The sequence below is a fragment of the Marmota marmota genome, unplaced genomic scaffold (assembly GCF_001458135.2).
Source record: "Marmota marmota marmota unplaced genomic scaffold, marMar, whole genome shotgun sequence".
Taxonomy (NCBI): domain Eukaryota; kingdom Metazoa; phylum Chordata; class Mammalia; order Rodentia; family Sciuridae; genus Marmota; species Marmota marmota.
The window spans coordinates 33,529,217-33,557,134 of record NW_026000211.1 but is presented as its reverse complement, the minus strand read 5'-3'; the positions used below and the strand labels follow the sequence as shown (position 1 = coordinate 33,557,134).

Here is a 27,918-nt window from a genome sequence, read left to right as displayed (position 1 = left end):
ACTGGACCCACTTTTAAAGTGATTCAAAGATTTTAATTGCATTTTTCTGGATATATTGTAGAATAATTTTTGATCTGATAGTAAGGTAACTTGTTAGATGCCCAGCCACTGTGATGCATAAGCTAGGGGAGAGTTCCAAGAAAAATTTGTTAATTAGCATTTCTAGAGAGGTGGTTCTTTCCTAGAAGGTGTGATGCAACCTTCTGATCCCTTGAAAACTTTGTTGTATTCTTATTAGAATACATGTTTCTCTCCTGTGGACACTTGAATGATGCCTTCTTTTGAAAGCTTGTCTTTTTCTTTTTTAAAATGGTACTGGGATTGAACTATGGGCACTCTACCACTGTGCTACAATCCCCAGCCTTTTATGTATTATTATTTATTTTCATACAGGGTCTTCCTAAGTTGCCTTGAACTTGCAATCCTCCTGCCTCAGCCTCTTGAGTAGCTTGAATTAATGGTATGTGCCCCTGTGCCTGAATGCTGTCTTTCCTGACGAGTTTCCTTTCACATAATCGTGATAATGGAAGAGGGAGATGTGGATTCCTCCGTGTGTCACAGTAAAGAAGCCTGGATAAGGGCATGGTGATTGTCTTTCTGAGGGAGGTAGAATTATAGTTTTGAATGAATGATTAAAAGAGTCTGAAGAGCTTTTCTGAATTCTCACCTATTCCTAACATTTCACTTTTTTTTTCCTCCACACAGACTAAAAATCACCCCTAACCACATAAAGAGCCAGTCAACTTGAAAGTTTTTCTTTGTTCTCAAAGAGCCAGCTCCACTCTTGTCCTAAGGGGTAGGAAAGCTTCAGTGTTATTTTTGGATCTTTCTGAGATGTTAAATCCAGGGCCCTTGAAGAGCATTTTCACATCAATGTGTTTTGTAGTTGCCTGGGAGATGACCCTTAGATTTTAGAGGTATGTTTAGTGTTATGATTAGAAGTGGAGTACATTACATTTTTATGATCTTTATAATTGGTGTTGACATTAAGCTAAACACAGGTGTATGGACCAGAAGTTACCAGGTTCAAGTATGTATTCATAAGTTATTGGTGAAAAGAAATGGTTTGGACTTCAAAAATGCAAATAGCACTTTGCCATATCATCAATCCCAGATCATGATTAGGAAAAGACAGATCCTTTCTTCCCCTTCAAGTTTAACTTTGTTGTATCAATTACTTGTCATTTGCTTTGTTAATCAAATAGTGTCATATCATGCTTTGATATAACTAATCTTCAATATTTAGGTACTAAATATATATTTATGAGATTATTAGAAATAGATCACTTGAATAAATGACGCACCTGATAATTCTTCCTACATACCAAAAGCCTGTTGAATTCTCTTGAACTAACTGCTGCCTGTCTTTTCTTGGCAGTAAAGCCTAGCCTAAATATACCAACTCCTTGTCTTCTTTGAAATCCTCTTGTACTTCTTATCTATACCCTTCACATGGCTTGTCTCAGGGATACCTGTCTTTTAAAGTAAGATATAAATGATGAGGAATTTATATATGAGCAGTCTGAGGAAATGTTTAATGGCTGACAGAGGTGGAGTGTGGAACAAATTTTTCATGTGGTCCTAGGTGTGGTTCACTAGGAGTACCAGAGTGAGTTCCTGAGTCCCACCTAGGCCCGCTGAATCAGAATTTGGGGAGCTCAAGGTCTTTCAAAGTAAGTGTGATTTTTGTTCACACTGAAAAACAAAACTAATAGTTCTAGAGGGTATTGGTTTATGAAAATTGTACCTGAATCAGGTGTGTTTTGAGGCCTCTTCCTTTTGCAGATTTCCTTCGTATTGGAAATCCCTCCTAACAACCCAGTTAAATGATGCAAACAATTGAATTAAATTGTATCTGGCAAATTATTTTAAAATATCATCATACTTGACTGTGATGACAATGACAAATTAATTTAAGCCCATGAGGTTGACACTTGGTGGCTGTTGTGTTCCTAATAACATCAGTGGACAGATCTTTTGCTTCACTGACCTGGTAGTTCACGTGTGCTAACCAATGAAAGAAAACATTAAAACTTGCAGAAAATCTGGGACAATAGCTTTTTCATTGCATGTGTTGTCCTCAGGGGTTTGTATGCCAGGGGTTTGTATGCTTCCTTGTATATTACGTAATTTATCTGTCTTTGTTATTTACTTGCAAACTAAGTTGATGGGGGAGTAACTTTGTCTTCATACCTCTGGATATTCACAGTATCATTTAGCACAGTGCTCTGAAGGCTCTAAATCTATTTTTTGACAGTGTACACTGTCTTCAATAAAAAGTTTTGATGCATTGCTTAAATGGGAATATAGAGACCTATGTTCAGTGTTTCTACCTGCGGTCCCTCCCTCCCCTTCCTATCTTTTGAAGAAAAGTCTATAAAGGCTCTTTTTTTCTCTTTGAATTCCACAGTGACCCTTTTGACCATTCGTCCTAGGAATTGTCATTAGCAGAAAACATTGTTACCCATCTATATGTGGTGCTTCTTACTTTAGGGAGAAAATAGAATTAGCAAGTTGAGCATAGGACCACAGGTAGAAGGGTGAGTTTTTGACTTAGGAAAAGGGCCCCAATGTCCTTTAGTTAGTACCACACCTTAACCACATCCCAGTGGTTCCATGGACAGAATTGTCTGTATTTTAATGTCACCATTTTATTGTATCCCAGTGCCATAAAGCATTAATAGCACCTATGGAGTCATAGGCCAGGTAACATAACTAAATGTCACAAAGTCACATTAATATGTCTAAAACTATATGTTCTTAGCTTTTTCGTCTTTGTGGGCAAAATAACCCTAAAAAGTTGCTATAAGATTATTATTTTTAAAGGTGTTCCTGGTAGCTTCCATTAATTATTATGACATTTTCCTTATTGGAGTGGCTGTCAGCAAATGTTACTCATGAACTGGATTGATGTGTGCAGTTCCTATTTTTTCCAATTGGAGATAGTAAAGACCATTGCTGATGGCTATAAAATAGATGTAGTTCATTTCAAGTGTCTTGGTTAACCAGACATTTAAACAGTACCTCAAGTACCAGTATAAAAGCAATAATTTTTTTTTCCTTCTTAAATTAAGGATGTTAGCCTCACAGTTTTAAATCACAAAAAGCCAATACCACACAGAATTGTCTGAAGATTTTATGTTGGTCATTCTCTTGTTCCTCCTCATCATTTCAACTTAATGAATGGTCTTCATTTTATTTGTATATAAGCCAAACAAGCAGGGCCTTGAGATAATACTAAATTCAAGTTCATCAATATAGAATTTACATGAACATTAAAACATTCTACAGAAGGCTGCCACTTGATATATCCTTTATGCTTCTTCACTAAGTAATTAGTGCTTGTTTCTTTCTCCTTCATGTTTGAAGTAGACTTATTGGACATTATAGACTTTAGGGGAAATTACTACTGCTTAGATCTATTCAGACTAGCATATTTTTTAGTGGTCCCCCAAACTATTATTTATATTACTTGCTTAAGTTGTAAAAGAGAACTAAGCAGTTCTACCCCTTTTTAGAAAAAGTGTCTAATCGACATGTTATGTGGTGACAAACAAGACAAGGAAGAATGGGCTTTGATGCAATTTATCAGTCCAAAAAGAATATGGCACATTGGCCAGCAGAAGCCATGCTAACAATGAACCTTTAGCACTGGGCACAGGTACTGGATCTCTTCTCTGAGGCTAGCATATCAAGTGAAATAACTTTTTTTTTTTAACGTTTGAAAATGAACCCCAAATAAGTTTAAAAATCATGCTCTTAACATATTCTCCATTCAAAATTTACATAAAACATGCTTTTTTGCTCTAGTAGCCCAGATAATTTTTTTCTCACCTAATCCACCACCATGTAGCTGCAGATAGATTCTTCTGCCTCAAGATGTAAACATAGGAGAAAAAATTAATAGTAGCATGGTACTGAAAGTTTTTGCAGCTCACATCTCGAACCATGTGGTGGCCAGTGAGCATGACCCTACCTTGAACTTCATTGTACTGCAAGATAACTACCTTGTTAACAAAACAAAACAAAACAAAACAAAACAAAACAAAACAAAACAAAAAACTACCAGTGGCACCTTCATGAACAGAGTGGAGATGAATTCTGAGCTGTTGATTAGGATTGTATCACAGGTTGCACGAGAAAATAGATGGGTATCACCAATATGATCAAGGAAAATTCTGCCTATTTTGATAGCTGAAGTTCTAAGAACTCCGACCCGTAGTGAGATAGGTGTTGCCAGTCACTCTTCTGTCTCCAGCAGAGATGAAGCTTCTAGGCCAGTTGAGTCTCCTCTGAGTTTAGGAAGGTCTTGGCTGGTTTCTCCCTGGTTGAGCCTCAGCATCAATCACCAGAGTGACTCTGTCCCCTACAATCTTTGGTCCAGAATCCCCTTCATTTCTAGGCTTCCTCTCTCTCCCTACTATCCTCCTTTTTCTGCTGGGCCCCACCCCTTCCCTGATCACCTTAGCTGATTCCCACTCCTCTTCTACTTGGGGGCCCAAAACTACCAGAAGCCGCAGACCCAGGGCTCAATTTCTTTAAGATTGCTTGTGTGTAAGCAACTACGTGGGTTTTATTCTTCAGACAGCTAAATCTTGAAAAGTATTGTGTTTTGACATAGAAACAAATTTCTCAGATTAACTTTCTAGCTGCTGTTAGTCAATACCTTCAGTTCTGTCTTGGATCCTTGAATTTGCTGCCATTTCCTGTCCTACTGACTTCTCCTATTGGCAGTGAGAATCGACAGGTAAGGATTTTTCAGAAGAGAAGGAATAATGAACTTGACCTTAGCTTCTTGTTTTCTTTTCCTTAGACTGTTATACTTCTCACACCTACATCCCTTTGAGTTTTCTTTTTCTTTGTTAACTACCCCTAGATTATATTCTGCTGGGATTCATCACATTTTGTGTGTGTGTGTGTGTGTGTGTGTGTGAAATATCATGTGCAATACTCTTAAGTTGTAACTGGAGTTCCATGTGCCAATATAGTCTTGAGAAACTGATTAAGCCTTTAGCAAATTAATTGAATCCCTTTAGAGGTTTGACCCACAGTTAGATAGTTTAAGAATTAAAACAAATAAACCTGAACTGTGACAAAAATGGAGCCTTATGTTGCTTTGTTTTTACATAGGAGTGACTGCTTGGTTCAGAAAATTGTGAGTACAATTCTAATTTAAAAGATGATCCAATTTGAGGGTTTTTTTTCCCTTAAAGTTGGAGAAATTACTTTATGAAGCCTTAAGAAGCAGTGAGTATAATTCAACTGTAATCCAGGTTTAGATACAATTTAATAATAGTTCATTTCCAAAATAAAGTTATCATAGGTGAAACCATGAAATTTCCTAACACTTGATTTTAATACATTGCACTAATTTTTTAAAACAACTCTGAGGAACCAGTATTTACAATAGATGGAATATTTCTGAAAAATCTGCCATCAGGTATATTTTTGTGTGTATATATTTGTTTAGATAGAACCCAAAAGATCATATGAACTAAGTCATAACAGCAGAACTAGAGTGCAGAGTGTGAAACTTTTTAAAGCATGGAGTTTGGAAAAGGAGCAGACATCTTGTTTCAAAACCTACTAAAGTTTTCTCAGGACTGAAGTCAAAATCTGAACTGCTGTAGACAAAGGGAAGCTTTTCCAGCTTTATTTTTTTTATCTGCGCCAGAAAGTCCAGTATCCCTGACGTAGGTACCACTGTAATAAGAAGGGAATGATAGGTTCACCCAAAGGAAGACTGTTGCTTCATTAGGACAACTTGCCTTGGTCATCGGGTATAAACTTTTTGTTTCCCAAACTAATGCTTCATAGCAACAAGATGTTTCAGTAATGGTTCATCATAAACCCAGCATTCTCCATCTTCATAGAATAACCTTGTCTCCCACTAAATTTTCTTCTCCTTCCTTCCTTGGGTTTCTGCTCTTTGCCTTTCTTCAAATTTGTACTTTGCTTCAATTGCTACATCAATGTCTCTGATTTTTAAATTGAAAGTGACATCCTTCTTTTTAATATTTATTTTTTAGTTATAGGTGGACACAATATCTTCATTTGATTTTATGTGGTGCTGAGGATTGAACCCAGTGCCTCACGCATGGTAGGCGAGCGCTCAACCGCTGAGCCCCAGCCCCAGCTCATGAAAGTGACATTCTTCTAAAGGCAGCAGGACTCATACTCATTCTGATCTTTCAACTTCCTCGCTTTCTTCTTGATTATAGGCAACCTCTGTATTTTCCCATGTTGCATATTTTATATACATTATAATATTCCATTCCCCTTTGATCTAGCAAAAATACTTCCTGTCATTTGGAGAGAAAAAAATCTCAGCAGTAATTCTGTGTTTCTTGCCTCCATAGAAATAGAAAGGTTTAGTGTGGAAGACAATATTTGTACTATAAACTGTTTTGGTACAATTAATATTGCATTCTCCTCCTAGTTCCATCGAGGGACTGTGAGGATAGAACTTCCATAACTGTTGGGGAATGTGAGAATGTAATGTTCTTCGTAGTCTAAACATGAGACACATCTTTACCCTCTGTTGTGCACCCCAGTTAACCTCCCAAGGAATTTTGATTTAGTCCAGATATGAGCATCGAATTGGGTTTTCTTATTAAAACATTCAGCATAATAGGCTGAAATGGTGGATGATGGGAAACCTGAATGTTACACTATTATTGGAAACCTAAAGAAATGGCCTTTCTGAAACTAGCTTTGTGTTCTCTTTGGTGTCATTTGGTAATGTCCAGTGACACTGAAAGATCTCACCCAAAATGGGGTTGTATGGCTTTTTGGTTACTCATACTTTCCTTCATGCATGAAAGGCTGAGGGGTGTCATTTCACTGTCTGAATGATTCGATCTCTATGATCTTTATGATCCGGATGTGCAAAAAAGTCTGCATATATTTCTAAAAGAGATCTTTTTTCAAGAATAAATATTGGGGGCTGGGATTGTTAGCTCCGTGGAAGAGCGCTTGCCTAGCATGTGTGAGGCACTGGGTTTGATTCTCAGCACCACATACAAATAAATAAAGGTTCATCAACAACTAAAAAATATAAAAAAAGAATAAATGTTGGAAGAACTACCTTAGTAAGATCCATTCTGAGCCTAACCTGTGACAAGAGGTGCATGATAACACTCTTGCACTCCTCCACGGACCCTGCCTCCTCCTCCTCATCTCTGTCATCATGTGAACCAAAAAGGTCAGCATCACTTGTCACATTGGACATGGAAGAATTCAGTGATTCTGTGGTATCTGGACGCTTTAGACTATTTCCTGAACTGCTGTGTGTCAAGATTAAGGCAGATCCAGAAGAATCTATTAAGTGCTTTGGGGATGAGCCACTCTGAAGGAATTCATCAGCATCACAGAATTCATCTTCATTGCTAGAGTAAGAGAACTCTGGGACTGTATTTGGAGACAAGTTGACATGACTTGGAGAAGTCAGACTGCTAGTGGTGAATGCCCACTGCCTGTACTATTTGGTGTTGGAGTCTGATGATGTCCAAAGGTAGCTAACACAGGTCCAACAGGTAGGGAAGATGGCCACTGCTCTGACATACAAAACTGAGCTGGTTCTGGAGGTAAGACAGTCTGGGAAGACATTGTGCTGATCGCAGGTTCCAAGGGACTAGGTAGATATTGCATCTACAGGATTAATAGTACTTTTAGCAATCTGCAGTAACACAGTGCAGTGTTTAATTGAGTCTACCATGTTATTTGTTGTGTGAGAGTTTCAGTTTTCTTTCTCTCTTCATCATCTTTACAGTTTTGAAGCTTGTCATCCAAAAGCTTTAGTTGCTCTATCAAGATTTGTAGGTAAGCATCTGCCTTTGTCAGAATCTTGGACTTTAGGAACAAATCCTGAATCTAAACCTCCAAAAGGCTGTTGGAAGGAGGCAGGGGGAGCACGACATTGGTGCCTCCATCCTTGCCTGGGCAGGCAGCAGGGACCCTGGGGACTTAGGGGTGGGGACCAGGCTCTTGAGGTCTATTCACTGCAAGCGGTGAGCAAGAAAGCCATTTGCCAAGGCCATCATCTTTGGTGCCTCCTGGAGTGGGAGTGGGGGCCTGCTCCTGAGCACCCCTCTTCTACCCCATCCAACAGATCTCCAGATCCCCAGGTGGCATTGTAGGCAGCTCAGCCAGAGGTTCATCCCCAATTTGAGGTCTTTGAAGATGTATAAAAAATGTCTCTCTTGGATGTTTATATCTGGATTTTATGTAATTTTCATATTTGTGACTTGTATGCAGTTTTTGCATCATAAATCTTGCATGGGACCTATTATTATTTCTCTTGAAATTTTTTTCATTGTTTCCTCCCCCCTTTTTTTAAACATAATTTTTATGGCATTTTCCTGGAGCAACTTATTTGTATTGGTCTTTGGGAATATTTCATTAGTGTAAATATTTTCACTTTACAGTGGCATACTCTTCTAAATAGAACTTCAGCTTTATACTTGAGTTCCTTGACTTTACCTTTTAAGCATTAGACCATTGGCATACTATTGTTAGAACTTAAGTACTTTCCTTTTGTCACAGGAGCTTGAAATGACCCCTTTTAGGACTGACAAGTTGTGATTGGGGTGATAACCTCCCATTGTAGAATAACAAGAGAGATGTAGTTAACCAAATGCAATGGGCTGGAAACCTTTATCGGCACATACAGTAAGTATGTAAGCAGAGGCAGGGAGGGGAGCCCTGAGCAGGCATTTCCTCTGTGTTGGTGTTTTTTACTTCCAATTTGAGAGTTCTGTGGGTTTGGGTTTAATTGTGATAATGGTCTCTGGGGTGACATGGGCTGTAAGTGCCTTAAGAACTCCAGTCTTGCTAAGAATCAAGCCCACTCTGAAAGACCACTGTGCATATTTGTTCATTTCAAAGGTTGAAAATAGTATTGATAAAAAGAAATTTTGTAGCCCAGCACTAGACACATAAAATCAGTCCCATGTTATTACTTTTTTATTCCCATATCAGAGTGGGTGTGGGTAATGTTATTAATTTGGTACATTCTCTTTGGTGTATATAAAGTTCATTTTAGGTTCTTTCCCTTACTTTTCTCCCTTTGTATTTGAAGAAGGAACATATTGATAAAAGAGAATTTGTAGTAATTTACATTGTACAGATTTTTAATCTGGCTCATTACTGAGGTAAAGTTATGAACATAGAAATACTTCAGTGTACAAACATGAATGACAAATTTCATTCCATTTCATAAATGTTGAATTTGAATAACTATGTGCCACTTACTGTGTTAGATGATGATAACTCCTGTTCTTTTAGAATTATAAAGGAATAGACCTGATTTTCCCATTTAGAAAATATTGGACCCTTTTTCTGCTCTTTGAAAGATCTGATGCTCCAATGAATAAGAGGAAGGACAATTGAGTTCAGCTACTCAAATATAAAATTTTTCCCTACTCCCAGATTTAGAAAACAGATTTTTTTCCTAAATATATTTTTTTTTATTTTGAATTGTGCTTTGTGGGAAACTAATTTATTCACTTTCTAAAGTGGTCTTATGTTTGTCTAGCAAGAAAATCCGCAAAAGGATTCTCAAAAAAGCTAGCAATGAAATTGAAAAGTGTCTACTCTCACCCATGGTGATAAATCAAACTGATGCTAAAGATGCAAATAGTCATTCCAGCACATTCTTTTTTGTTACTAGAATTGTTTAAGTTAATTAAGCCAGCAAAGTACTTCATTATCTATTATGCTGCATACTAATGGTAAATTAAAAGTTTTACTGTTCTATAATATGAAATTTTCTGAAAATCATATTTAAATCTTTATTTCCACCATGTTCTAAGTCTGTATATTTAAAGGTAATTAATATAATTAATTAGGAAAATATATTTATTGTACCTCAGGTTGCTAATTTGCTATGTTCACAAATCCAAGAATTTTTAACGAATGTTTGAAACTACTGTGTGCATAGTAACTTTTGTTCATCTTTTTTGAGAGAGAGGTTAAAACAGTATATAATGCATTTTTATTAGACTGTCAGGAACTTAATTACCTTCAAGTTAGTATTGTAGAATTTCAAATGTCATCTATTAACTAAAATAAAAAAGCTGTTATAAATTACTCATTGATTTTTTTTTCATTTGCAGCATTTAAATATTAGGACACTGACGGATGATATGGTAAGGTTATCCTCAACATTTCTTTTTTCATGAATTTTAATTAACCATGTAATGCTCATGGTATGTGTGTTAACTCCTTTGGAATTGCTAAAAACTGATGTATTGGGAATTTACTGTTTGTAGTGCTAAAATAAGAGGGATTACTGACAAAACACATAAAGTTGTTGCCTTTAATTGAGAAAGGGAATAGTCAATATGTTAATTTAAAAAATTTGTTTAATTACAAATTGTTAGTCAACTTTGAGTCATTCAAATCAGCTGTCATTCTTTGGGGATGAATTGCACACTTCCAAAAGAGGTAGGAAAAAAATCACTTGAGATGTGTCAGCTTTTCAGAAATATGTAGTTGCTAATTAAAGTAAAGCAGACTAAAATATGCATACATTTTAGAAATTTTGTTTATAAATGAAATCCAGACATATCTTTAATATGTGTGTTCTTCATGTTGTTAATAATAGTCTCTCATGGGTACTTAATACCTTAAAGCAACATTGCAGATACTTGTAATACAAATATTAGCATATTTAGCTAAGTTTTTCTGAGAAATTCATTTTCTAATGTAATTCATGGTTAATGGTAAAGAAATAACAAAAAGAAGAACAAAGCCCAAATAAGCAATAATATCACAGTTATGTAAGCATGACATAGAGGGAAAAGCACAGCACTCCTTTCACCAGGTGTGTGAATTCAGCTTCACTATGTATTAAGCATGAAGTAGAGTGACTACATCATACTAAGCACTCAAAATTTTAGCTCCTCTGATATCCAAAGTGATGTCTTTGGCACCTGGGTAAGGTACACATGTAAAGGTGAATGAGACATAGACCTTGATACAAATGATTTAAAAAATTAGAATGTTTGTTTCCCTCTAAATAGTATCTAAGAAAAGGATATTTATGAAAAATATTTAGTATAACATTTGTTCACATGTAGTTCACATATAGTTATTTTTGCTTAACAACAAGAATGTGTTCTGAGAAGTTAGGTAATTTCGTTGTGTGAGCATCATAGAATGTTATGTACACAACCTAGGTGGTATAGCTTATTACACATTTAGTCTGTATGATGTTTACCACTGTATATGTAGTCCATTGTTGACTGAAAAATGGTGTGTGATTGCATTAGTATTTAAAAAGCAATAGTGATGGGCTGGGATTGTGGCTCAGTGGTAGAGCGCCCGCCTAGCATGGGCGTGACCTGGGTTTGATTCTCAGCACCACATAAAAATAAAGGCATTGTGTTGTGTTCATCTACAAAAATTCTCTCTCTCCCTCTCTCTCTCTTAAAAAAATAAAAAAGACAGTAGTTATATGGAACACTTATGTAGTCTACATAATTATTTCTCACCTTGCAAGGCAGATGTTGTCTTTAGTTTATAGCTGAGGATGTTGAGGCCGAGGTAGAATGCCCAGCTCCCAAATGGTACAGCCCTAACTCGGGTCTTGTTCCAGGCAGCTCTAATCCTGTACACTTACTGTGCTAACTTATCGCAGTCTCAAATGACTTTTTAGGGCAATAATAAAACCAGTTGCAATTTTTGTATGAATTTTTATAAGAACATAGAACCATACGATGATAGATTTATCACAGCTTTATTGATATATATATAGCATTCAATTCACCCACTAAAAGTATTTAATTTAGTGTTTAGTATATTTGCAAGAGTAATCTAACCACTACTACAATCAACTGTAGAACATTTTCATCATCCTCAAAAAAAAGCTTAATCCCTTAAAATGAGCTCATACTTCTCATTTTCCCTCAGCTCCCTTAGCTCCAGGAAACTACTAGTCTATTTCCCATCTCCATACATTTGCCTGTTTTGAAAATTTCACATAAATGGAGTCATATTATACATGGTGGTGGAGTCTACAACAGCCATTCTAGAAACCATCTTGCTCTATCTTATATGAACAAGTGGGTTTATTCTCAGTGGAGCCTTTATTAAGTCTATCTCCATCCTGTTACTACTCCTTACCATTACCGTCCTTCTTGCAACTGCCCTTGGTAGGGTCCGCACTTTGGGCACCTAGTGGATATTTTTAGCACTTCATGGTTTATCTGACTTTTTCACTAGTTTAAACCTTTAAAGGCAGGGACATTGTGTTGTTAATATTTCCAGCAGCCAGCATGTTGTCTGGCACTAGTAAACCTTTCAGTGTTTGTTTTTGAGGACCTCCTGCTAGTCTTTCTGACCACCTGCCTACCTGGTGGTGACTGCTGCCTTGCCCTGCTTTCATCTTAGGTGCATGTATGACCATCTGTTCTGAATTCCTCCTTGGCCATCTTCACGTGGACTTGATGACTGAACTGCTGTCTCCTCATTCTTTTTTTTTATTGGTTGTTCAAAACATTACAATGCTCTTGACATGTCATATTTCATACATTTGATTCAAGTGGGTTATGAACTCCCATTTTTACCACATGTACAGATTGCAGAATCACATTGGTTACACATCCGCGTTTATACATACTGCCATACTAGTGTCTGCTGTATTTTGCTGCCTTTCCTATCCCCTTCCTATCCCCNCCATCCTCTACTATCCCCCCTCCCCTCCCCTTCCCTCTCCTCCCCTCCCATCTTCTCTCTCTACCCCATCTACTGTAATTCATTTCTCTCTCTTGTTTTTTTTTCCCCCTTTCCCCTCACATCCTCTTATATGTAATTTTGTATAACAATGAGGGTCTCCTTCCATTTTCATGGAATTCCCCTTCTCTCTCCCATTCCCTCGCACTTCTCCTCCCTGTTTAATGGTAATCTTCTCATTCTTGCTGTTCTTTTCTGATCTTGTCTTTAGCTTGTCTCCACAGTAGGATCAAACAGGTCGTCTAGTTATGGCAGCTGGGTCCATTGTCCCAGAGGTCTGAAAATAAGCACAGCCATTTTGGACTAGAGATACCAAAGAGTAGATTCTTCCTTTCTTGCTGTTAACTGACATAGAGTGTGTGGAAAGAGTGTTGGATTTAGAATCAGAAGAGTCTTGTTGAGAGACAGACTTCTCTACTACATAGCTCTGTGACCTTTACAAATCCATTATTTTCTTGTTCCTTTATTTGTATTGAGGCAGGATTAATCTCTCCCTTCCTCATAGGGGTTTGATGAGTTGCATTTAGGCAGAAGTGTATTGAACTGCTGCTCTCAGTTCTGTCCCTTTTTACTCTATTTTACAAACATTTTCTGATATATGACAGAGAGGTAGTGTGACACATTTGCAGCTGAGCCTTACAGGAGATGTGTGCTATAGATCAATGTGAAGCTGTGAGAAGGGAAAGGGTAGATGGATATTTTGAGGACTCTTTAAACTATTTATGGTGTGTTAGAGCTCAGGGAAGCATTTGCCACTGGTGCTCTGATAGGTACTGGCAGTATGTTTTCTAATTAAAGTCTGCCACCCCCATAACATATACGTTCCATGTGTGCTTTTCATTTAGAATTTCTTAATGTGAATAGCCATTTGGTAGAACTTGAGAAAAGGCATATAAAATTAGTTCTGCTGTAGTCACAGGTTTGAATAATGGTATGTTAGAAACATTAAATATGAACATACGGGAAGCGTTTATGCTAAAAACCCATCCCTTTAAGTTGTTTGGTTAAAGGCCTGCAAAAGTATGCCTCATTTAAAAGTTTTTTTCTTGAGAGTTAATATCAGAATTGAATTTCACAGGACAGTCTTGTTAAAAGAATGAAGGATTACCACAGTGTTGGGATCTCTAGGCAGTGTTATAGACCTTGAGCAGTGAGCATTCTCTGGGTATAGGTGTAGTTTAGTTTATCACCATCCATCGTGGTTACCTGGGTTGGGAAGGAGGTTTCCTCAGAGGCACAAGGTTGGGAGGAGGGAGAGCTAGAGGAGATCAGTTTGAAAAAGTAAGTTGGAAAAAATGGAATATGGACTTAACAATGCTGAGTTATCCATCAAAGTGTCCCTGAGTGTTTTTGGAGCTTAGGAGTTCTTTTGACTTTCTCTTTTCTCCCTTGTCCCTCACACCATTTGTCCGTAGTGCAGTATTCCTACTGATCTTCATCTCTTTTATACTGCTAGCCTATTTTGTCCTATAGCAATGGTTTTCAACTTGTTGTTGTTGTTTTTTTTTTGACTACGACCCACAGTAAGAGGTAGCATTTTTTTTTTTTTTTTTTTGCTAGCCTAACCATAGAAAACTACAAACTGGGTCTCAGTTTAAAACAAAGATTTTGTAACCAGTATTTAATGTTTTAAGCATAATGAACTCTGATTATTTCTTTCCACTTTTCTTCACTCCTCTCTCATTATTTTTTTTTGGGGAAAAAAAAAACAACGGATAGTGATCAGATCCACTAAGAGGATTTAATGACTTACAAGTAATAACTATAGCTAGAAAAGCAAAGTTGGCCTGCATAGGAACTAGAAAGTCATGAGGTCTCTCAAGTAGCGTCTATTCTTTATGAAAGCATGTAGGAAAGTTAGGTTAGAGGGACAGTCTTGATTGACTTTGTATAAGTTCTTTTGCTTTCAAGTTTGGTATCCCTGTTTATGGGGATTGTTTAAGGGAGAAGTAAAAAAAAAATACTTAGTAAATCATACATTTAAAATATTAACAGTAGGATTAGTAACATGCACTTTTTAATTGAGGCATGATTTGCATACAATGTAACATACTAGTTTCAAGGGTAAAATCTGAAGTTTGACAAATGTATGCAATTATGTATGTGCTACAGTCATGATAGAAAGCTTTTCATTACCTCAGCAGTTCCTTGTGTGCCCCTTTGCAGTCAATTCTCTTTCTTTGTGACTCTTGACAATCTGTTTTCTGAACTACAGTTCAGTTTCTAGAATTTCATGTAAATAGGATAACATAGTGTATTATCTGTGTCTGGCTCACTGGTAAAACTACAGTTGGTTGGATTCTTTTCAGTTTTTGGCTCTTATGAATGAAGCTGCTGTAAACATTTTTCTTTCAGGAATTTTTTCTTCATTTCATCTGTGTTGTTGAGTTTATGGAGATAAAGATGTTTATAATATTTCCTCCTCTTTTTAATGCAGGATCTGTCTTGATGCCTTCTTTTCCGAAGTTGATATGGACACTTTGTGACTTTTAGTTTTTCCTTGTTTCATCTAACTAGATGTTGTCAATTTTATTGATCTTTTAAGAGACCCAGCTAATTTTCAGTATAGTTCATTTGTTTCCATTTATTTATTATTTTCTTCATTATTTCATTCCGTCTATTTTTTTTAATGGTTTTTAAAGATAGAAGCTTAAAACATTGATTTGAGACTTTTGTAATGGAAATTTATAGCATAAGATTCTTATATCTGAGACCTGTTTTAGCTTCGTTTCCCAAATTGTGGGATGTCTTAATTTTTGTTCACTTGAAAATATTATTCCCTATTGATTTCTTCTCTGATCTATAGATATATGTTTTAGTATATATTGCTTAATTCTCAAATTTTTGGGATTTTCCTGCTTCTTTCTGTATCCAATATGTAATTCTCCTGCGGACTGACTTTTGGTTTGTGTGAGTTCAGTCCTTCCCAATGTAAGTCTTGCAATATGTCCCAGAATGTGGTCTATCTTGGTGAATGTTCTCTGCGTTTCTGCTTTTATTGGAATGAATCTATAGATAGTGAAGAGGTCATGATGGTTGATGGTGTTCACATTTTCTATTTTGATTTTTTTTGTCTCTTGTTTCAGTTATTTTTAAGGGAGAAGTGTTGAAGTCTCCAACTATAATTTTGCATTTTATTTATGTCTCCTTTCCATTCTATCAGCTTTTGCTTCATGTCTTTTGAAGCTTTGCAGTGAAGATCATATAGTTGTCCCTTGGTCTCCATAGGGTATTGGTTCCAGGAACCCTGCAAATACCAAAATCCATGGATGCTCAACTACTTTATATAAAAGATTTACATATAATCTTCACACATTATATATTGTGTAGGGAATAATGACATGAATAAGATATTTGTACATGACATGTTCAGTACAGACCCAGTGGTACAGATGCAACCAATATAGGCCTAGATATATTTTCCATCCAAGGTTGCTTGACTCTGTAGATATGGAGGTGCTGACTATATGCATTTAGGATTGTTGTGAGTTGTTTAGTATTATGAATGACTTTTTTTGTCCCTAGTAGTAATCACTAGTTTTTAGTCCTTGGAAATTAGTAGATTTATCTACTCTGTATATTTGTCTGCTTCTTCTTTGAAGAACAAATACTTTTTGACTTTTGGAATATCAAATTTTCTTGATTTCATACTTCTCTCTTTTTCTATGGTGTGTGTGTGTGTGTGTGTGTGTGTATCTGTATGTTTCCTTTGCCTTTCTTACACTATTTTTATTTTTTTTTTCTTCTGAAGCTATGGCTCTTCTCTGTATATGATGCTTTACTTGGATGATGACCTCTTAAGTTTTCAGCTGCCACTTATGTTGCTGTCTATGACCTTTTCCTCCAATGAGACATACTATCATCATTGGCCTAATGGTTGCAGTCACATGGATGTCCCATTTTTACTAGAAACTGTACATACCCAAGCTGTACACTCTCTTCCTAATTTTTTTAAAAATATTTTTTAGTTGTAGATGGATACAATACCTTTATTTATTTATTTTTATGTGGTGCTGAGGATCTAACCCAATGCCTCACCCATGCTAGGCAAGTGCTTCACCACTGAGCCGCAACCCCAGCCCCCTCCTAAACTTTTCATTCCTGTATTTTCTTAGTAGTTAGCTTTACCCTTATGCACTTTCTTTGTGGTTATTTTTTGACCCTGTCTCCACTATCAGAGTGATAGTATCATCATTTTTCTTGTCTGGACTCCTTAATAGCTTTGTGTTGCTCCCTAAAAAGATCACTTTCAGCAGAACAATCAGAGTGACCTATCTAAATTGTGTATCTGGTTATGCTTTTCCCTATTCAAAACTGCTTATTTGCATCTTTTATCCATAGGTTGAGGCTGTGGTCTTTAATGTGTCATGTGAGGACTCCCTGCTAGGACCCTCCCTCTCTAACTTGATGTACAGTCCTCAGTTAATATGCAGGAAGCTTCTTGGGAATAGATTACTGACAGATTGTAAAAATATAATTGGGGGTGAGTCTGGAAGAAGCTGGGCAGCCACAGGCTTAAGCTAGGGGGCTTGGAACCTCTCCCTTGGAACATGTGTGCCCAGTGAGCTGCTGGTGCAGAGGCAGGCTTGACTTTCTTATACCTGAAATACATCTAAAATAAAAACAAAAGAGAGAGAAACATAACTGAGGAATTATAGCTCTAGTTAAAAAGCATAAGTATGGTGTAATTATTAGCTATGTGCTAAATATTATCCCAAATGTTAGCTTTATCCATACGTTTAACCTTCACTTGAGCCTCTGAGTAAGTCCTGGTATTTCCATTTTTAAAGATGGGGAAACTGAGAGCTTAGTAAACTTTTTCAAAGACGTGGGTAGCCAGGAATACTGGCAGGCTGGCTCCAGAGAACATCTTTATCAAGAGCATTATGCTTCCACTTAAGTACTATCCTTTTTACTACTGAGCACCAAGTATCAAATCTAGAAGTGTGTCTCATTATTTTCTGCTTTTCTTTTCAAGCCATCTGTATGAGACTTCTCACTTGTAAAATGACAGGGATAAAAGGTATCATAACCATTGATCTTAATCCTGAGAAAATGTTTATAATTGTGAAGACATATCTAAATTTTCTGTAATGAGATATGAACTATTTTGAATATTTTAAGTAAACAAAATGGTGTAAAGAACATTGGAAAAACTTCTGTTCAGGATTTCTTTACAAATCTAGCAACAATTGTACCCTGCTCCCAGATACAGGTATAGACTTTTATGGGTCCCCTTAAGGCTCCCCATGAAAGTGGAACCAATGTGGGTATTGCTTGGTCTGGGATGGGTTCTATCGATTGCTTTGAGAAGCTCTTCCCTTCCTTCTTCTCCTGGATGCTGACTGTTCTCTGTGAACTTCTTAACAAACAACTCATGCAAATTCTGAGTGTTTTCTGTGGGTCTGGTTCACTCAAAGATAGTTAGTTTCCCAGGTGAATGGCCTAAAAGGATGGGCTTTGTCTGCCTGTGGACTCTTCCTGTACTTTCTGAGATGTGATAGGTTTTGTGGGATATATGCTGAAATAGACATCACACTCACGGAAGGAGAAAAAATAATTTAAATTTTCTGTCTTTGTGCCTAACTTTTGAGTGAGATAATGAAATATAAATTATTAGTTTAGCCAAAATAAGAGCTCAACTTAAAAAAATTATTTTACTGGGGCTGGGATTGTAGTTCAGTGGTAGAATGCTTGCCTAGCACATGTGAGGCACTGGATTCAACCTCAGCACCACATAAAATTAAATAAATAAAAAATTACTTAAATAAAAAATATTTTTAAAATAAAATTTTTAAATTAAAATTTATTTTAAAAAAATCTCACTTATAGAAAATCCAGAAACATCATTTTAAAAAGTTATTTTACTGGCCTAGTAAAATAGTAGGCTTTCTTTCCTTTTGCATTTCTATTCTTTTTATATTTTCCTTGATAAGTTAAAAACAAGTGATAAATCCAAAGGTGTTAATATTTTTTTTACATTCTTTTTGTCAAACTATACATTCAAAATTATCTTTTCTGCATAAAATAGAAATACTAGCATGAACTGGGGCAACTCAATATAAATAATAAAATATATCAAAACAAGTTCTATAGACTTAATATTTACCAAGTCAGGTGGGCCTTTTAAAGCCCATTAATATGAGTTAATTAGGACTTCCTGTGCTGAGATTTTCTGTAGTAGCATTTAAGTACTAACTCAGAATCTTTAAATATTTATGGGATAGTTTAGAGAGTGCCTCCTCACATGAGTAGAAACGTGAGAATGAGATCAAGAGCTCTCAGAGTGAAATATACAAAGATGTAGTGTATGCAGGTTTGTTTATCCATTTTTTTCCACTTATTCATCAGATATTTATTGAGTATTTAATATTGTTATAGAAATACAAAGATTTATAAGAATGTGTGCCTCCTGGGAATATAAAGAAACAGACATGTATATAGTGAGTAGTTGTAGTGTGGTGTGAGGGGGGCCGCAACAGTGTACAGGACTCAGTAGAAATAGTGAAGTCTACCTGATTTTGGGGAAAGGTGTAGGAAAGATGACTTTCATTATGAGTCTGAAGGACAAGTTGGAATCCAGACTGGCAGGAGTTGTAATTTTTTTTTTACCCTGTAATAAATTTACTTCTGAGATGTCAATGGAATGGATTGCTAGTGGAAACACGTTAGAAAGCATTTAATGATATCTTTAGAGGACTTTTATGTATGGGTATTATTGAGCTGTGCCTTTTAAAAATAGTAATATTTATTTAGAGGACTAATTTATACTTAATGTTTATATTTGAACTTGGATAATTAGAATTATTATCCTAGATACAACTTGGAGTTTTTCTTTTTTAGTGGTTTCTGTGTTCCTTCCTTTTGGTACTTTCATTACTGCCTTTGTTAACCAACTTTCTGTTTCTGTGACAAAATACCTGAGATAATCAACTTAAAGAAGGAAGGGTTTAGTTTGGATCACAGTTTCAAAGGTTTTACTCCCTCATAGCATGGTGCCCTTGCTTTGGGTCTGTGGTGGTGAAGTACATCTTGGCAAAAGCATATGGTAGAGCAGGCCTGTTTATCACATGGTGGTGGTGGGAGGATGGGGAGTGAGAGAAGCTGGGATCCCACTATACCCTTCAAGGGCATAATCCTAGGGGTGTAACTTCCTTCTACTAGGCCCTACAACCTAAAGGTTCTACCATTTCCCAGTAGTCCCACAGATTGGTGACAAAGCCTTTAAATCATGGGCCTTTGGGGGACATTCAACATCCAAACTATATTACTACCATACATTATGACATTCAATTACAGAAGTTCATATTTGTTTTTAGGATAGGTGGACTGTTCTTTAAATTACAATTGTTGGGAAGAGCCTGGGCTATTATTGAATATCTAAAAGCTTAAACACCTGTCATTTTCCCTAATATACTGTTAGGTAAAATATTGTTGAGAATGATTTAGCAATGTAAGAAGCAATGACTGGTGTTCAAGGCCTGGAGGATTGGAAGGTAATTGCTAATTTATTCAACAAATATTAATAGAACTATCACTCTATGCTTAAAGTCATGCTAAGTTCCAAGGGTAGTTTATTGAGTAGAATGACAATCTCTATTCTCAAGGACTTAAAGCCTTATCCAGTAAATGTATGCGTTAACAGGCAGGTTCAGAATGCTATGCAGGGTACCTAATGGCAAACTCCAGGTCTGCAGCATCTACTCCATTCTTGTGGAATGAGGAAGGGCCCCTACATGAATTGTAGCTCAAACTGACAGCTGGAGATTGAGTTGACATTAGCTAGTAAAGAGGATTGTGGGGGTGGGATGGAGGGTCAGTTCTGGAAAGAAAAACACAACATGTGCATTTTTTTGAGAAATAAGTTTGTTCATTTCATGTAGATCATATAGCAGGAGGTGGTGGAATAGTGGTGAAGAGATTGTCTGATGAGGAAGTCAGGATCAGATCAAGGTGGACCTTGAAGGGTAAGATTTGAATGTCATTTTATGCACAATGGAGAACCATTGAAAGATTTTAAGTAGGAGTGAGGACATGATTGGATTTGCATTTTCAATAAGATCAAAACAATAATGGTATAGAAAATTGCTTACAGTGGTGGGGGTAGAAGGGGAGTGAAGACTTGGAAGCTGGTTAGGAGGCTGTAGAACTTATTCTAGTAGCCTAAACTAGGGTAATGCCTGTAGGGATGGAGAGAAGATGAATTAATAAAGTGTAATCCATAGGGTTTGCCTATCGTTTTACTGGTTTTCATTAATTATCACAATTCAGATCACTTTTCAGCTAGCATAAGTCAACACAAGAAGTCTTAATTAATTCATAGATTCTGAAAGCACTCTTTTTTTGTATCTCTCCATTCAGGTCTGAGTGATCTCTTAAGCTGACATTATCTCCACTCCTCCATGCTTTCCTCTTACTTTGTCCTTTGGAACTTAAAGTCTGTTATTTTAATGTTTTCTTTCCTTTTTGCTGTAATTGAAACCTGGATGATGTTTTGTGGCTTTATTTTCCTGGTTGCAGTTCTTTTTGAAGCACAAACCATGAGAAAACCATATGCAGCTTGTTGCATTTTTTTTCCTTGTTACTAGGGATTGAATCCAGCAGCGCTTAACCACTGAGCCACATCTCTAGCCCAGTTTTTGTTTATTTTTCAAATTTTTTAATTTTGAGACGGAGTCTCTCTAAGTTGCTTAGGGCTTTGCAAAGTTGCTGAGGCTGGTTTTGAATTTGGCGATCCTCCTGCCTTAGCCTCCCAAGCCACGTCAAGAATAGGCCTTCTCTTACCTCCCACTGATTCACTGAGGATATTAGAACTTGAGCTACTTTCTTTTTTTCCACCACTACTTCTGTGATCAGTCTGTATCCATCTATCAGGGTTCCCAACCTGGAGCCTATGGATCAGGAAGGCATCTGTTGTGGAACTTATGGTGTTGGAAAAAAAATCTTTATTTTCATTAATTTTTAAGTGAAATTCAGTATTTTTATTAATTTTGAATATAGGGAGAAAACAGCCATCATTGTACTAAAACAAAAGAACAAACCATAATAGTATTTACCTGTGACTTTCACCAGCAGAAATCAAATGTTTTCAAAGTACATTAGTTATTAAGATATTTCAGAAGTAGTTCATATTCAACATGTTGACATTAAACTTGCATTTACCCTTTCTTTAGTGCAGCAATATATTACTATATTAATCTTTATTTTAATATTTTGATCTTTTTACTTTTGTTTTTTTAAAATTGTATACATTTTTATTTTAGACACTTAAAAGTCTTACTCTGTGTGTAGCTTCAAATTACTCATCTATTGCTATGTGATAAGATTATGATGTGGCTCAGGCTGCAGTCCTCTGAAGTCCTGATAGGACTGGAGGATCCATTTCCAAGATGGTTTACTCATAGCTGACAAGGTGGTGCTGATGTTGGAAAGTGCCCCCAGTTCTTCCTCTGCAGGAATCCACCCATAGGCAGCTCTATCATGTGGCAGCTCTCTGTAGAATAAATGTTGCATGTTATAACTTATTTTCAAGATATTACAAAAAATGTAGGAGCATAATTAAGAATGTTTTCTTTTAGTAATATTAGAATACCATGTGAAACCTAAATATTTACAAATATTGTAAATTAAGCGATTTCTGGAGGGGACAGTAAATGTTCTTTTTGAAGAAGCCTCTGACTGAGGAACTACCATAAATTTCTCTAAAATATAAGAGATGGAGAAATGATTTTGTAAAGTTGAAGAGTATTGGAGTATGCAGTAGTTGGTGTGATAGGAATTGTTATTGTGTGCTAAGACTGTGGCCTAACACTGGGGATATTTAGCTTATCACACCTGAAACAGTGGTCAGTTTTCTTCCTACTGTGGTCTGTCTTTGTGGAACAGGCAGGCATACTGCTTGGCAGTTAACCGGCACAATCTCATATAGTTCTTCAGACTTATATAAGGGCTCCTCTCACATGCCTGCTCTGAAAGTCTCTCTTGAGGTATTCTCCAGTCCAGATTTAATCATTTATTCCTATCTGTTGCTAATTTTCTTGGGGGCACGGAAAGCATTTTATTTTCATTTTAATACTTTATCATGTACTTTTCCCCCAAGTGGTGCCATCTGCGGATAAGGTTCTATATTTTATGTATTTTTATTATTCGGTAATCATTCATTCATACCTTTGAGTATCAATTGGCTGACTTCTAGATGTCTGCTAGGTACTGTTATGTAGGCTGAATATACAACAGTGACTATAATATGTGTTGGTGTGAAACAAATTTTCCCCAAACTTAATGACTTAAAACAGCAAACATTTATTTTATCATACAACTTTTGTGGGTCAGGAATTTGGTAGTTGCTTTGCTGGGTAGTTCTAGCTTGGGGTTTTTTCATGAGGTTTAACAAAGATGTAGTTAATGGTAAATTAATGGTAATTAACCATTAATTAATGGTAAATTAACCTTTTTTTGGATTTCCAATATATTGGAGTCATAGGCCAAAGTTCTGATTCCGGGGTTCCAAAAAAACAGCTCTGGCAACTACACCAAAATCCAAACAGAAAAGGTAATGATGAATAGTAGGAAAGGAAATTTTAGTCCGTATGACCACACTAAGACAAAGAGAGATCCAGTATCTTCACTCTGTCCTCTGGTTGCTGACATGATTAGGGGGTGGAGGGTGGGGTGTGACAGTTCTGTCTATTTAAGCAGGCTTGGTCAAACTGTGGTCTGGTAGTCATTGACTTCTGGCTTTGCCAGGTAGCTTCAGAGAAGTCTTGTATCACTTGAGGGGACAATTTTCACTTGTTGTTCAGAATGTTTATTTAGACCCATGGTCCCCGAAGTGGGAAGTTCAGTTCCCATGAGGTGGTTGCTCTTGTTTAGGGCAGTCTCACCATGGGGTGATGTGCTAGCCTCTTGGTATTCCTAGAAGGTGCAGGGCAATGACCGAAGACTATGAGGCACCACTCCAGGGGTCTGAAATAGAATGCTGCAAGTCTTCCCTTAGTCTTCAAGGGGAAAAGATAGGTTAGGTAAATTTAGGGCTAGTAGTTTTTAGAAGAACATTTTTTAAATGATTAACCTGTTGTCCCAAGTTTTCAGTTCTGCAAATATTTCAACAAAATTGACACAGTTGCATTAAAATAGGTTGGAAATCATAACCCGAGCATATATGTAATATAATATATGCATTAATGTAATATATCAATATATATAATATATACTTATGTTAATTGTATACCATCAAATATAATTAATATGTAATAATATTAATGTTATACTATAACTATTATATGACGATATTCTTACTGTTATAATACAATTCTTATATAATTGCATATTATTTACTGTTTAAGCATAGGATGATAGGACAAAATGAGTTAACATGCCTACAGGTAGAACTGAACAAATCACTAAGTTTAAGGTAGTAAAGAAGACAGATAAGCCAGGCTTCATCCTGTAATAGTTACCCATGGGATATCTGCTAGCCTAAGAAGATAGTCACTGCTTTTAGTAAAGGCGATGTCTTTATGTCCCTCTTACAAGATAACTCACATGATTGTTGGCAAGGGGCCTCTAGCTTTTGGTAGGTTTTGGTTCTTTGTCTTGTGAGCCTCCCCTTAGGTATTCTTGGGTGTTCTCATCATCTGGCTGCTGGCATACCCCAGACTGAATGATCCAAGAAGGAAGAAGACAAAAACTTTAATCTTTTATGACCTTGCTTGTAAGCCATGTTCCATGATTTCTTTAATATTCTCTTGATTACACCAGTCAGTGATCATTGAAGGCCAGCTCAGCAATTGTCTACAAATGATGATTTGTCTCACATGGCATTTAAGATTTTAGTGGGAAAGAGATGGAGTCAACATTTACATAGTAAATGAAATAATTATGATTCTCTTGAGTCATTTGAAAGAACCATGATAGAGAATGGGGTAGGTGCCTGTGCTACTTTAGATTGAGTGGTTAGGGAAGGCATTTCAGGCTTTTTAACCTGCAATTAAAAGGCAAGGAGTGGTTTTCTTTCTTGTTAACATTCTCTGTGATAAGCATATCATGCAAGGCTTTAGGTAGTGTGATGATGGTTAACACAACAAGCCTGTGGCCAGGCAGGATTCAGAAGCTTTTTCATCAGGAAGTTGTCAGGTTAGTGAGAAAGCTAATTAAAAAGTTAGGCTATTTTAATTGTCAGGTTGTTGAATCCTTTAAAATATAAAATTGCATAAAAATTCATAATTTTAAGTGACATGTGTTAGGTATATTTGGTTAAAATTGATTCTATACCTAGAAGGACCTTCTGTTTGCCTAATAAATTTTCTTGGATTACATGAATTTTTTCACTTCCGGTTCTAAGGAAATACATTTATGATCATATGTAATTTTTCAAACTAGAGAAATGATACAATGACTGATAATTATGTTTCCTTTTTAAAAAAACCTCACACTGTGCTTTTAGTATTTACAATATTGTAAAAGTGAAAACCCTAAACACTGAATTTTTTTGCCACTACAGTATATTATAGCTAAAAATCCAGTATACAGCCTGATTTTTTTTTGTTTAATTAATTTTATTTAAGCTGTCATTACTGATTATCAGTGTGATTACTCAGTATGAAGTAATACTCAGTAGGGTGCTCATTTAACCTCCCCTGAAGACAAGTGATATTAATTTATAAAGCTTAGTACGCCCCAGACATAGTCAAAGCTGTCTTAATTGTGGTATACCGCCTCCAAAGAACATTATAATGGAATTCCCTGTTTTCTCTGTGTTTAACCAGGTTCTTCAGTGTGAATCATTTGTGTACTTTATTTACCTGGGTTGAGTTCCTAGTTTGATTTTAAGAGAAGAATTCCATATAAAACTAAAATTTTTATATGTAAATAAAGAGTACACAAATTATAAAACACACATAAATTATCTCTAGCCAATTGCCAAATAACAAAATAACAGCCATCTTGCAGTCAGTATCATGGGAATTTCTATCATTTTTATGTGCAAAATTATTTTTAAAGTTTGTTCATGTGTTGGATTTCTATCATATTTATGTGCAAAATTATTTTTAAGGTTTGCTCATGTGTCTTGTTGTACCTAGCTTTAAGCAAATTGTATGTGAAATTCAGTGAAAGAAAAATCCATTTGTGTGCAGAATCAAAGTAACATTTCTTTGCAAAATGAAATTTGTTTAACGACATTTTAAAGTGATTTGGTAGTGAGGCCTACTTTGCCCTATCTTGGTAATGTCCAGATTTTGTGGAGTCTACCTGGAGAGCTCAACAGCATTACATACCTTGGTGTGCTTTTACTATAAGCCCAAGGTTTCAACAGGCTCAGTTTAGTGTTCTGGTATAGGAAAAAGGATTGCATTTCTTTTCCTCCTATGGCTCTTGCCTTATTTTGTCTTTCACCCTTCTAATTAGGAAAAATAAATAAAATTAATACATCAAGAATGTGAAAGCTGATAATCATATTCCTATCTCACATCTCATATCTTATATTCCTATCTGGGCCTTTGTCAATTGATAAACTGGAAAAGGAATATGCTAATTTTTCCTATCTTGCCTTTGGCCAGCTATATGCTGGTGAGATTCAAATTAGCTTTTCCACTTGGGTAAGATCCAACCTTTTCCTAGGGTTTAGGTGCTAAGCAAAAGGGAGACATGGATTAGTTCTATTTTATTGTTATTTTTCAAATTTTTGTGTTTTAAATTTACTTGCATAAATGTGGTTTACTGCTAAAAACATAATAGGTAGATTTTTCCCCCCTTTGTGCTATTTTAGAAGCTAAATACTACGAAATTTTTATGTAGGAAGAGTTTTTGAGCTTATTCTTTGTTTAGAAATGTAGTTTTTTTCTAAGGATTAAGCAAATGCATTCCATCTGATGCTGCATTTCAAACTCTTAGCTGGTACCTGACATACAGAAAGCATTCATTCAGTACTTATTAGCCATTGTTACTTTCATGACTTTTAGAGATTTTTATTTAAGAGCAGGGTTTTTTTTATTTTTTATTTTTATTTTTTTTATTGGTTGTTCAAAACATTACAAAGCTCATGATATATCATCTTTCATACATTTGACTCAATTGGGTTATGAACTCCCATTTTTACCCCAAATACAAATTGCAGAATCACATTGGTTACACACTCACATTTTTACATAATGGCATATTAGTGACTGTTGTATTCTGCTACCTTTCCTATCCCCTACTATCCCCCCTCCCCTCTCCTCCCATCTTCCCTCTCTACCTCATCTGCTGTTGTTCAATTCTCTCCCTTGTTTCCCGCCCCTCTTTCCCCTCACAACCTCTTATATGTAATTTTGTGTAACATTGAGGGTCTCCTACCATTTCCATATGCTTTCCCTTCTCTCTCCCTTTCTCTCCCCCCACTTGTCTCTGTTTAATGTTAATCTTTTCCTCATGCTCTTCCTCCCTGTTCTGTTCTTAGTTGCTCTCGTTATATCAAAGAAGACATTTGGCATTTGTTTTTTAAGGATTGGGTAGCTTCACTTAGCATAATCTGCTCTAATGCCATCCATTTCCCTACAAATTCTATGATTTTGTCGTTTTTTAGTGCTGCGTAATACTCCATTGTGTATAGATGCCACATTTTTTTTATCCATTCATCTATTGAAGGGCATCTAGCTTGGTTCCACAGTGTAGCTATTGTGAATTGTGCCGCTATGATCATTGATGTGGCAGTATCCCTATAGTGAGCTCTTTTAAGATCCTCAGGGAATAGTCCGAGAAGGGCGATAGCTGGGTCAAATGGTGGATCCATTCCCATCTTTCCCAGGAATCTCCATACTGCTTTCCAAATTGGCCTCACCAATTTGCAGTCCCACCAGCAGTGTACAAGTGTACCCTTTTCCCCACATCCTCGCCAACACTTATTGTTATTTGACTTCATAATGGCTGCCAATCTTACTGGAGTGAGATGGTATCTTAGGGTGGTTTTGATTTGCATTTCTCTGACTGCTAGAGATGGTGAGCATTTTTTCATGTACTTGTTGATTGATTGTATGTCCTCCTCTGAGAAGTGTCTGTTCAGGTCCTTGGCCCATTTGTTGATTGTGTTATTTGTTGGTAATTTGAGTTTTCTCTCTTCTTCTCTTCCTTAGCATGGCTAAGGGCCTGTCGATCTTATTTATTTTTTCAAAGAACCAACTTTTAGTTTTATCAATTTTTTTAATG

The 27,918-nt window shown here is 36.3% G+C and overlaps 1 protein-coding gene and 1 pseudogene across 3 annotated transcripts in view; one reads left to right on the top strand and one right to left on the bottom strand.

The window, feature by feature from the left end:
• Window positions 1-27,918, top strand: part of Diaph3 (diaphanous related formin 3) — a 475,858-nt gene that overhangs the window by 15,693 nt on the left and 432,247 nt on the right. For 2 of the 3 annotated variants that reach the window (XM_048791763.1, XM_015486017.2), the window contains exon 2: window positions 10,116-10,148. The exons of the other annotated variant lie outside the window; for it this stretch is intronic. In XM_048791763.1, coding sequence (XP_048647720.1) covers window positions 10,116-10,148 — 33 coding nt within the window. The remainder of the gene's footprint in view (window positions 1-10,115; window positions 10,149-27,918) is intronic. 3 annotated transcript variants of the gene reach the window in all.
• LOC107142741 lies at window positions 5,203-13,096 on the bottom strand (annotated as a pseudogene).